The 13,080-nt window shown below is 48.0% G+C and overlaps 1 protein-coding gene across 1 annotated transcript in view; it reads right to left on the minus strand.

The window, feature by feature from the left end:
- The window catches only part of ACOT7 (acyl-CoA thioesterase 7), a 181,076-nt gene extending 169,021 nt beyond the window's left edge, over positions 1–12,055 (minus strand). The window contains exon 1 of the mRNA XM_007942577.2: positions 11,886–12,055. Coding sequence (XP_007940768.1) covers positions 11,886–12,055 — 170 coding nt within the window. The remainder of the gene's footprint in view (positions 1–11,885) is intronic.
- Between the last annotated feature and the right edge of the window lie 1,025 nt (positions 12,056–13,080).

Below are 13,080 nucleotides of genomic sequence, written 5' to 3' on the forward strand. Positions count from 1 at the left end.
ACATGACTAGACACTTCACCAAAGAGGATATTCAGGCGGCCAGCGAATACATAAAGAAATGCTCACCATCATTAGCCAGAAAAAAAAAAAAAAAAAGGCAGAAAACTCACTGCCATCAAGTCAGATCCAACTCTCAGCGACCCCTCCTTGGGTTTCCGAGGCAGTATCACTATGGAAGTAGATCACCCAAACTTCTTTCCGAGGAGTGAGTGGCTGGTGGGTTTGAACCACTAGCCTTCTGGTTAGTAGTCAAGTGCCTTAGGCACTATGCTACCAGAGCTCCTCATTAGCCATCAGAGAGATGCAAATCAAAACAACGAGATACCATCTTGCTCCAATACTAGTAGCAAAGCTCAAAAAGACACAAAATAACAAATGCTGGCTAGGATGTGGAGAATTTGGGACTCTACTACACTGCTGGTGGGACTGTAAAATGGTACAACCACTGTGGAAAACAGTATGGCGACTCCTTAAAAAGTTGGAAACAGAAATACCATTTGACCCAGCCATTCCATTACTAGGTATATACCCTAAAGAAGTGAGAGCCATGACAAGAACAGACATATGCACACCCATGTTCATCGCAGCACTATTTACAACAGCACAAAGATGGAAACCACCTAGGTGCCCATCAACAGAAGAACGAATAAGCAAACTGCAATAGAATACTATGCAACACTAAAGAATGATGTAGAATCTGCAAAACACTGCATAACATGAATGAACTTGGAGGATATTATGCTGAGTGAAATAAGTCAATCACAGAAGGACGAATATAGTATTAGTTTATTGCTGTAAAAAGTTAAGAAAAGATTTATATATGGAAGGAAACTTTCTTTGTTGGTTATTAGGGGTAAGAGAGGAGGGGAGGGAACACTGCAAAAAAAAAAAAAAAAAAATGCACTGACCCATGGAAAAAGAAAACATTATGCAGAGTGAAAGGAGTCAGACACAAGAAGACAAATATTGTATGATCCCACTTGTATGAAGTATCCACAACAGGTAAATACAGAAATCAAAGGTTTTTAGTGGTTACCAGAAGCAGAGAAGCTCTGGTAGCGTAGTGCCTAAGGCATCTGATTGCTAACCAGAAGGCTGGTGGTTCAAACCCATCAGCCACTGCTTGGAAGGAAGACTGGGCAATCTACTTCTGTGGTAATACTGCCTCCGAAACTCAAGGAGGGATCGCTGTGAGCCATATCCGACTCCAGGGCAGTGAGTTTGTTTTTTGTTTTTTGTTTTTTTTTACCAGAAGCAAGTGGTAGGGGAAAATGGGTGGTGGTGGTTAATTGCTTGAAGAGTACATAGTTTTTGTTAAGGGGGATGACAAAATATGGAAACAGATAGTGGTGATTGTGGCATAGCCTGGTGAATGCAATTGTTGTTGTTTTTGTTGTTATGTGCCATCGAGTCGGACTCAACTCATAGCGACCCCTCCTTGGGTTTCCAAGGCAGTATCACTATGGAAGTAGATTGCCTCATCTTCCTTCCAAGGAGTGGCTGGCAGGTTTGAAGCGCCAGCCTTCTGGTTAGCAGTCAAGTGCCTTTAGCCACTATGCTACCAGAGAATTAGTATCACTGAATTGTACATGTGAAAATGGTTGGAATGTTTTGTTATATAAATTTCATCACAATAAAAATTATTTTAAAAACAAAAAATTAAACAAATAAAATATACATGAAAGCCACTTGTAAGCAGTACAACACTACATTGTTATGCATTAACCAATTACACGAAGACAGCTCCCTCTGGCTCTGTCTTTTGGTCTAATATTACATCATGACCTCCTGAGGGGCACAAGCAGGAGACAGATCCACACAGGCGGCTCCAATGAGTGCTTGGTAGTATATGCACAGGGAGCAATCTGCTAACACAGCTATAGGTGCTTTGACCTCCAAACCTGACTGTGCCCTCACAGACCTTAGCTTGCCACTGCACAGGGTAACCTATTTCCCCTAACAAAGCCCAGTGGGGCCAAGATGTCCCGAGAGAAAACATACCAGGTCTCTACCGAGGATTAACACCAAAGTGGGCACACTCAATCCAACTGAACACACAGTTCACACAAAAAATAAGCACCCAGTATCCAGTCCAAATGATATCCAAAAATTCCTCCCTGCCTTACAAGCTGGGGTTTGGAAAGTGCTCCCATCATCCTACCTTGCAGAGCACTGAAGTGACAGGAGACCAGTCTTGGTTCCTAGAGCCTGAACAGAAGCCCAGCCTCTTACCCCTGGCCCCTTGGAGCCCTGGGGCCCCATATACTTCCAGGCAGTGATCGGCCTCTTGAAGGCTGCCTGTCTGGCCTGCCCGCAGAGGCAGAGAGCCCTGGCCAACAGCTTCATCCTGTGTATATGTGCCAAACTGCAACTGGTTCCCTGTCTCCACCTGGAAAGTGCCGAGTCAGTCTGTCCCTCTGTCACTCCCTTAAGGAGCCAAGCCCCTACTTATGACTGGTGGCCTCCTCTTTCCATGTGGCCAATCCCCTGGGCCCACCCTTCTTCTAATCCCTCCAATCACCAGTCATTCGACCGTGTTCTGATTCCTGTGCTCAATGACAGGATGCTTCTCTGAAGCCTGGTGATGCAATGAGCCAGGCTTCCACCCAAAGTCATCAGCACGTCTTCTTACAAGCAAATGAGACAGAGACACAAGCAGAAGCCACAGTCTGTGTGTCTAGGGGGCAGGTGGAACCGACTAGAGCAGTGACTAACATCCTCTCAAGGACATGTCACTTATACTACCAACTGGCCAGGCCAGTCCCTCCAGGGAGGGAGGAGCACATTCCACTAGGATGGAATGTTTTTGGCCCAGCACCCCACGCCAGGAGCTGCCAACTAGCACAGAGGTCCTGATCCATCACAGACTGTATCCCCACAGAAGGAAGATGCACGTGCAGACCATGAAGGTTCCCGTCCTTCCTTAGGCAGGGACTCTCCAGCTTCATAGGAGAGCTGAGGGAAATGCAGGTTCGGGGGCCCTTCCACATACACACCCCTGAGATTCAGAGGCAGCAGGTGTGGATTGGGGTCAGGAGCCTGTTTTTATTCCTTAGTGTGAAAAATATCTTGTGCTCACAGAAGACATAAGAGTGAAATGAATCAAAACCACCAACTCAGGACTAATCTGGTCTCCTCTCTGCCCCCACCCACTCCTCCCACCAAGTTATTTTGAAGCAAATCTCAATCATGGCTTGGTATCTGTAAATATTTAAAAACCCAAGCACATTGCTGTGAAGTGGATTGCAGCTCACGGAGACCCTACGTGTTAAGAGTAGAATTGCTCCACAAGACTTTGCAAGGCCGTAATCTAGCGTAGTAGGTTAAGACATGTGGCTGTTAACCATAAGGTCGGCAGTTGAAACCCACCAGCTGTTCCATGGAAGGAAGATGAGGCAATCTATTTCTGTAAAGATTTACAGCCTAGAAAATCCAATGGGGGTCGCTATCAGTCAGAATCAACTCGATGGTGGTGGGATTTTTGTTTGTTTGTTTGTTTGAATTTTTACAGAAGTTGCCCTGGTGGCACAACTGAAAGATTGGCAGCTCAAACTCACCCACAGCTGTGTGGGAAGTAGACCTGGTAATCTGTTCCTGTAAAAATTACAGCCAAAGACAATGTTTCCACAAGTGTATTGGTATGTTCTGTAAGAATTCCCAGGTGTATAGTAGAGCTGACAAAGGACAAGGTTGTAGTCACTTTTTGGGCACAGCCAGCTACTCAGAGGGACTGAGTAGTTGGACCTGTGGGCTTGGGACCATAGTCACAGGGGACATCAAGCTAAAATGGCATAACATACTACACAAAACATTGTTCTACCTCCTACTTTGGTGAATAGTAACTGGTATCTTAAAAGCTTGCAAGCAGCCATCTAGATGCAATGATGGGCTTCTCCTCGTCCAAAGCAAAGAAGAATGAAGAAAACCAAAGATTTATGGAAACAATTAGTCCAAGCAACTGGTACACCATGCGATCCTCAGCCTATACGACTATGAGACCAGAAGAACTAGATGGTGCCCGGCTACCACTATCAACCACTCAGAGGAGGATCTATGTAGGAGATCCTGGATAAAGTGGGAGAACAATATGGAACAAAACTCAAAATCATTTTGAAAAAAAAAAGGCGGGACCAGGTTTGCTGGTCTGATAGGGCCTGATGGAACTATGGCCCCTACCTGCCCTTCTGGTCTGGAACTGAACCCACACCTGTGGCTTCCAGCCAAACAAAAGACAGGCATAAGAGGTGAACATTTACACTAGATAGATATACTCCTTGGAGAGAACAATCATGGGAGAATAGAAGGGCTGTGTATGCACAGGGATATAGTTCAGGGGGCAGGAGTGCATGGAGGGATGGACACAGGGAAGAGGTAACTATCAGGAGGAAGTGGGAGGGGAGCAGTTGCATTGGGGTAAATTATAGTCAACGTCATGAGACAAAGTATATGTGAACTGCTGTATGGAAAGTGAGTTTGTTCTGTAAACTTTCACGCAAATTACAATTTAAAAAAACAAACAAAAAAACACAGCCAAGAAAACCCTATGGCACAGTTCTGCTTTGTCACATGGGGTCACTATGAGTCAAAAGTAAAATACATTTAAAACAGGTACATTTTATTGCATGTACATGATACCTCAATAAAGTTGCTTGTAAAGGCATAGTTACACGGAACCCTTATCCATTTCTGGTGGAATGCAAAATGGTATAGCCACTGTGAAGAAGAGTTTGGTGGTTCCTCAAAAAGTTGAACATAGAACTACTATATGAACCAGCAATTTCAATCCTAGGTACAAACCCAAAAGAATTGAAGGCAGAAACGCAAATAAAAACCTGTACGCCAGTGTTCACCACAGCACTTTTCATAATAGTCAAAGGTGAGAACAACCCAAATGCTCATCAACACATCAACAGCTAAACAAAATGTGATACATACAATGGAATATTACTGATGCATGCTACAACATGCGTGAATCTTGAAAGTCTCACACTGAGTGATATCAGTTGCAAAAGGACAAATACTGTATGGTCCCAATTACACGAAACAGCCAAACATATAGAGACCAAAGCTTATGACTGGTTACCAGAAATGAGAGGGAGGGAGAAAAGGGGAGTCATTACTTAGGGAGCACTGAGTTTCTGTCAATGGAGTAATCTGGAAAAAGATAGGGGTGATGTTTGCACAACTTGATGAATATAAGCAATGTCACTGAATTGTACATGTAAATATTTTTGAATTGGCAAATATTTTGTTATATATAAAAAAGCTTAATATCTTTAACTATCAAGGGGCTGTCCAGGTGTCCCTGATTATCATGTGTTTTTGAAATCTGCACTTTACTGACTTTCTACTGAAATATTACATGCAGAAAATCTGTAGTGTTAATAAGCTTCCCCAGTTATTCTGCAGGCAGTCTACAGACATGGGGGGGAAGGTGTCACATAATTTATCCTCCTCCCAGTACATCTCTGAGAGTGACAGAAAGCACCAGCTGGGTGGGAAACCAGGAACAGGCACACCGTGGAACAAGTGTGCTCACACCGGGGCTTCAGCCCCACTTGGTGAAGCCCTGCCCCCAGAACTCAGCCAACCAAAGGGTTGTCTCACAGGACAAACAACTTCTGGCCTGATTGAGAAACCAAGGAGCAAGCCAGTTGCAGGTGCCAGGGCAAGCATGATGCCAGGCTGCCTGCCCCACTTATAGGGAGAGGCTGAACAACAGATGAGCACAGGCCTCCCCAACCACAGGCTGGCTCTTCAGGGCAGCAAAGGGCCCCCACACCATGGGAGGAAGGCAGTACGGGGCATCATTTTATGGAATGTTCTAGAATACTCACTCTGATTGTTGTTGCTATAAATGAGATTCTATGTTTAGGAGGCCTGGTGACACAATAGTTAAGCCCTTGTCTGCTAATCCAGAGTTTGGCAGTTTGAATCCACCCAGAAGCTCTGTGGAGAAAAGACCTGGCAATCTGCTCCCCTAAAGATTTAGCTCAAACCAAACCCAACACCACAGAGTCAATTTCAACTCATACCAACCTTAAAGATTACAGCCTAGGAAATCCATGGGGCAGTTTTACTGTCATGTTGTTGTTGTTGTTATGTGCCATCAAGTCAGACCTGACTCATAGAGACCCCTCCTTGGATTTCTGAAGCAGTCTCTATTAGTTGGAATTGACTCAACAGCACACAACAACATATTTTCATTAATTCCACTGTAAAATTACAGACAAGGCTCCAAGAAGAAATAACTTCAACCTCATAACATACAAAAATTCACATCTAGTCAACTAACGTTTATTGGTGTATCTACTAACGCATGAACGCACTGCCGTCGAGTTGGATCTGACTCACAGCGACTCCTCCTTGGGTTTCCGAGGCGGTATCACTACAGAAGTAAATTGTCCAACCTTCCTTCCGGGGAGTGGCTGGTGAGTCTGAACCGCCAACCTTCTGGTTAGCAGTCAAGTGCCTTAGGCACAATGCCACCAGAGCTACCGGTGTATCTACTAGATGTCAGAAATCTTTCTAAGCATTCCTGGTACAGCTATGAACAAAGCAAGCCCTGACCCTCATGAAACATTCTAGTGGATAGCAGCTGTTGTTGTTGTTGTTATGTGCCGTCGAGTCAGCCCCGACTCATAGCGACCCCTCCTTGGGTTTCCGAGGCAGTATCACTACGGAAGTAGGATTGCCCAACCTTCCTTCCGAGGAGTGGCTGGTGGGTTTGAACCGCCAGCCGTCTGGTTAGCAGGCAAGTGTCTTAGCCACTATGCTACCAGAGCTCCCAGTGGATAGCAGCTAAGAACATGAAAATAATAATAATAACCTCATAGAGCTCATCCACCTACTTATAAATGAAAGACTCTGAGGTTACCTGCCCCCTGGGCAATGTCCATATCAAAGCCCCCCTCTGTCAGAATGACTGGCTAAAGCTGACTGCAGTCCCCAGGGAGCTCTGAGCTTCTTTTCAAATAAATCTTCTCTCCAAATAAATTCACTACCAGTGAATTCTGATTTTTAAATCCCTCTACATTCTCCACTGTCCTATAAAATCGCCACCAGCCATATACGGTTACTTATGTTCAAACTAGTTAAAATGCAGTGCAATTGAAAATCCAGTTTTCCATCACCTAGCCACATTTCAAGGACTCAATAGCTGCCAGTGGCTAGTGACTGCCAGACTGGATAGCAGAGCTCTGGACCATTTCCATCACTATAGAACATTCTAGTGGGTACTACAACTCTACAGTATCATACTCTCTGACCGACAACCTGTTAGATGAGATATCCTTCAACTTTAATTCAACAGTAACTCAGACAGCTTCTGTGGTAGTTAAATTTGTATGTCAACTTGGCTGGGCCTAGTTGAGTGGCTGGGCAGCTGGTGGTAGTTATTCCCCATGATGAGACTGGCAATCAGCTCCATGGTGGGATCTACCACAAGCATCTGAGTAGCAGCCTTTGGGATGTGGTCTGCTTCCTGTACATAAGGAGAAGCCTTGGGGATAGTCTCTAGCCATGTCATTGTTCAGCAGCCTGCCATGCTCTGCCAATCCTAGCACTTACAATGGACTTGAATTAATGGCCTGCCATGTGGTTTGGTAACATCGGGACTGTGTCATTTTATTTGTCGACCTTGGGCTTGCTAGCCTCAGCAGCCAGTGCTGCCTGAATGAAGAGATACCTCTAGCTCCAGTGGGCCGGGAGAATGAGGCAGAGCTGAAGCCCAAGGTTGAGGGGCTTTCACCCAGCCCCTAGAGCCTGGCAGTTTGAACTGGGACTTAAAGCCTCCAAATTGTAAGAATAAGCTCCTATTGGTTCAAGCCATCTTATTTGTGGTATATTCTTGTCAGAGTGGCACTAGGTAACCAGAACAGCTTCTATTAGGGGCCCACAGGGACAACACGTTTAAGCCTCCCAACCAAGATAAAGCTAAGCAGGGGTAAGCACTGGGAAACATGAGAACATCTGGCAGGAAATGATCCACAATGCCAAGTCGAGGTCAAGGTCAACAACGACCTTGGACAAACGCTCTAATCTATGACAGCCTCACGTCGTCATCTGTAAAATGATAGAGCTGGTCTCAGGGACCCCTAATGGTATTACCAGCCCTGAACTCTGAGTCCAAAAAGGAATATAGTAATTCACTAACTAAATATTTATAAATATTACTCAAAATAAACCAAAAGAAAAATGCTCTTCTGAAACTTTAAATGCTATCCTGGAATTTGTCCCTCTTTGGTACAGATCAAAGGAATAGGAGACAATGCCTCATGGTGGCCTGGCTGTTCAAAGTTTGAGTTTTCAAAGGTAAATCTTTCCCCTTGTGAGCTCACATTTACATGTGTCAGGCGCTGTGCTAAAGGTTTAAATCGTCACAATAATTTGAAATGGCAGAGCTGGAATCTAAAACCCAGGCAGTCCTCTCCTGAGCCAATATACCACTTTTCAGATAAAAAATAGCTACCTTTTTAATGGGCTAGTCCTTCCGCCAAGTACTAGAGATGTATTACTTTTGTTAACCCTCAGAATAACCCAAGAGAAAATGTAGGTACTGAAAGGTTAAGCAGCATCCTTCAGGTCACACAGCTACCAAGAAGCAGTGGCAGAATTCACATCCAGGCCTAGGATGCAGAGCTGGAGCTGTAACAACTGTCCTCGCCTGCCTTTAAACTTCTTGGACCTTCAGCAATTCCACTGAACAGGCATAGCACGTGATCACTCTTAACTGTCTAGGATGGTGAAGATTTTGGCATCCTCTCCCTGCTAGATTGCTCAAATTTTCCACAGGTTTATTTCCTTCACCTGTGCTTTGTAATGGAGGTGTCCAGTGAAACCTTATTAAATTCATGACTTTGGCTGTCCTGGACAAGAAGGCTCTTCTTTCAATGCAAGGTGTCAACTCAGATGTCCTTAAAGGGCTCCCCACTTTGGTGCATCCACTCACCACTGTCCTGGGGTTTCTTTGGGTAAAACCCATGTGACCTAGCCCTCTTCAGGGTAACTTCTTTGGCATCTCGCTGCACCTCAATGTTCACCCCAGCCAAGCATCCTGCCATTGGCCAAAGAGGCCACTGAGAAATAACAGACAATTGTGAAACTGAGACAAGAGGCAGCTGGGAATCACAATGGGACACCAACAGGTAAGGAAAAGAGCACACACACGTGCATACACACCTGTGTCCACATAGAAATGTCTGAAGCTACATAGAAATATATGAACTGTGAAAAGCTGGCTTAAAAAGAACAATATACAGTGACTATTCCCTGGAGAAAGGAGGCTTGGTGGCGCAGTGGTTAAACACTCCCCTGCTAATCAAAATGTTGGCAATTTGAACCCACAACCTGCTCTACAGGATAATAGGAGTCTGCATCCGTAAAGATTACAGCCTCGGAAACCCTATGGGGCAGTTCTACTGTCTTATAGGGTCACTATGAGTCAGAATTAACTCGATGGCAATGAGTTTTGGTTTGGCCCTCGGTGGCACAAATGGTTAAGTGCTTAACTACTAACTGAAAAGCTGGTGGTTCAAACCCACCCAGAGATGCCTCAAAAACCAGGCCTGGCAATCTGCTTATGAAAAGTCTTGAAAACCCTGTGGAGTAACTCTACTTTGCACACATGGGATTGCCATGAATCAGAATCGACTGGACAGCAACTAACAACAACGAAGCTATTCATCATCCTGATGAAGTAAACAAAAGCTCAGCCTTACAAAGGTAAATGTTTTATTTACTTGGGGACAACGGTGGAAAGAACACCGGATATGGAGTCAGAAGACCTGGTTGGAGACCTGACCCTGGAGCCCTCAGGAGCTGCATGCCATTATAGAGTTACTCATCCTCCCAAGACCTCCACTTCCTCCTCAGCATAGTTGAGTGGTGGATCCCAGGGAAGATGAGAAAGTCAAGGGAGGCAAAATACATGGAAGCTCTTTGTAAATGATGGAGCTCAAGGTCACTCAGGCAACAAGCAGAGCTGGATGCAAGGACGTGATTCCAAATATCAGTCTCTTCTATATCTTTGCCTGGGGTCCTGGAGTGGGTGGGGCCAACACATCCACACAGCCAATAACAAAGCAAATGGAACAAGGCTTCCCCAAGATTTCCTCTCTCCGGAAAAGTCAAAACTGACCTTCATGTCAGGAAAGGACGGGGACCCAATCCAGAAGCCAGGGTGGGGCAGGAAGTCTGCACTCAGGCACTCACTATCTGCCTAGCCCTTTCACTCTTTCAGGGAGATGTCAACATCCTTAGGAAACTAATTTGCTTCAGGTCAGTATGATTCCAGGAACCCACACCCAAACAGGAAGCAGCTCTCACAGGAGTGGTCCATCATGCACAGGGACTGTCGCTGTTGTTGTTATGTGCCATCGAGTCAGACCAACTCATAGCGACCCCTCCTTGGGTTTCCAAGGCAGTATCACTACAGAAGTAGATTGCCCCATCTTCCTTCTGAGGAGTGTCTAGTGGGTTTGAACCTCCAGCCTTCTGGTTAGCAGTCAAGTGCCTTAGCCACTATGTTACCAGAGCTCCCAATGCACAGGGGCAGATTACCCAATAAGCGAGGTAAATACAGACTTACTTGTGTTTACTTACTAATCTGTAGTGAACAATTTCACATTTTTTTCAAATATCAAAGATTTTGCTTCTAGGTGTGGCTGGCATCTGTCTCTCTCCCAACCCCACAGCACCTTCCTACAGAATTTGAAAGCCTCTTTTCAAATACAATCCCTGACTGGGACTGAGTACCCAGTAAGCAAGGTAAGCACGGGCTTACTTGTGTTTACTAATCTGGAGTGAAATTTCACATTTTTACCATATCAAAGACATTATGCAGGACAGGCCCAGTTGCAGGCCACAACAGACAGGTGCACACAGAGGTCACAAGGCCAGCCTGCTTCCCTCAGCCCACACTCAAATCCCAGGCTTGCCTCTGCTTCTGATTCCGACAACCTTGAGGCTGTCCTTCCCACCTTCTACCGAGAAATTAGCTAGCTCATGATCTCCAGCCTCCTCGGAGGTCTAGATCCAGTCACCCGGTTGAAGGAAGGAGGGGCAACGGAAGCACAACCCTCTGTCCCTACTGTGTAAGATGCTCCCAGGCACAAGTGGGCCATTCCCTTCTCTAGCAGTAAACTGAGAAGAGCATATTATCTGTTCTTCCTTTCAACACCTTGATCTTCTCAAAGAAGAAAAGGAATGACTATCTGCAGGCCCTTCCACTCTGGGCACCTCCTAAGGGAAACCAATCTGCTTTCACGACTCCAGCCGCGGTAGCCTAGCGAGCTGGTAACCTGCCCTTCTGCCTTTTGGTGGATTTGGTTCGCTTTGCATGACCGCCCAGATAACAATCCCAAACGAAGAAGACAAACGGGACACCCGAGCCTCCTGGTGAGGCTTGGAAGAGCTGAAGCATCCAGGGAGGGGCGGAGTTCGGAGGTTGTGAGGGGATGTGTCCCCGACCACCCCCGCGGAAGGGGCCAGCCGCGTCGCGATGCTCTGATTGCTTGCCCAAGAGGCCTGCATGGCCACCACCGCCGTGCCACCGCCTTTCGAATGCCGGCGGAGGCCGCGAGGCGCGGCGCACAGCGAGGCCGCCAGCTCCTCTGCAGCATCCGCGAAGCGCATCCCGGGCACGCGGGCGGCGGTCCCGGGGAGAGAGGAGAAGGGGTGGGGTCCGCCCGGGCGCGAAGACCCGGCCCCTGCAGCGCGGCGCCACCCGCTCGGCGCTGGGGGGAGGGGCGCGGGCAGTGAGGGAGGGGTGGATCCAGTGGGGCGGGGGCCGCGGGTACACGGGGGACGGCCAGCGAGGTGGTAGCAGGCCGGAATTGGTAATTTGGCGCCCCTGGCCGCCGCGTAGCGCGGATGCTATCTCTTACCGGCATATTTGGATGGCGGACGGAGTCTCGGTTGCGGAGCCCGACATACTGGCGGCGGCGGCGGCGGTGGCGACGGGCGGCTGCAGGAGAGCGCAGGTGTCTGGCACTACCCGCGCGGAATGAATGAGCCTGGGTGGCGCCATGGAGGGGCAGGGCGGGGGCGGAGCCATGGAGCCCGAGAGGCGGGGCCTACGTACCGAGGGCGAATCGAGCACAGCCTCGCTCCTCAGGCCCCGCCTCCCACCAGGCCCCGCCCCACGCAGGCCCCGCCCCCCGGCCCGCCGAGGCCCACGCCGGCCCGGTCGGGCCCCCAGCTCGAGCGACGGTGAGTGTCGCGGCAGGTCGCCGTTTCCAGAAGATTCGGAAGCCGTTGGGGAGCGTCGGCCCGGAGCCAGGCCCTCGAACGTTGGCGAGCTAGGTCCCCGCCCGGCCGCAGCCGAACTTTGGCGGCCCTCAGGAAACCGAGCTCAGTGTCCAGCTCCGTGTCGGGGCGAGCGCGCTGAGGCGTCCAGAATCTACCTCTTCCGGCGCTGCGGTTAATATTTGTTCTGGGCGGGCCTAACCTCCCTGGGTGGAGACACGGGTTTCAGGCGTCCCGTGCACAGCCGTGCGAATGGGGTAAAACGCAGAAGGCCTCAGGGCGCCTGGAAAGCTCCTGCCGGCGGAAAGGCCAAGTACACGGAGCAGACCCAGCACGCCCTCGCCCATTGTCTCACCTCCTAAATCGGCCATAAAAGAAAACTAAGAATATGCCCCTGAAACGAGTATAATTGCAGAACTGCTGTGTCACTGCCCCATGAGGAAGCCTGTGGGTACAAAAAACGGAAATGAGCTCGGTTGGGTCTCACGGAGGGGCGGCGGCAGCAGCACAAAGCATCACGAAGCGTCTGCCTACACCGCCCGCCTGCTTCAAACTGCCTCACCGCCCTTCTGGTCAGGTTCCTCAAAAAGTCGTCCTGGGCGAGCTGAGCGTTTGTGAGGGGAAGTGCTCCTGGACGAGCTGATCTGTGTTACTGCACACCGTGTGGACTCGAGTGGAGTGCAGGCCAAACCGTAGGTCACAGAATCTACCAAAATAACACTAAGATCTCCGCGTGCCAGAATTACAGATAGGGTTTTGTTCACACACACACACACACACACACACACTTAGTATACGCTTGGGCATTTTTCAGATTTTCTACAATGAATATAA

The sequence above is a fragment of the Orycteropus afer genome, unplaced genomic scaffold (genome assembly GCF_000298275.1).
Source record: "Orycteropus afer afer isolate SDZICR_OR568_19922 unplaced genomic scaffold, OryAfe1.0 scaffold00094, whole genome shotgun sequence".
In the NCBI taxonomy this organism is placed as follows: domain Eukaryota; kingdom Metazoa; phylum Chordata; class Mammalia; order Tubulidentata; family Orycteropodidae; genus Orycteropus; species Orycteropus afer.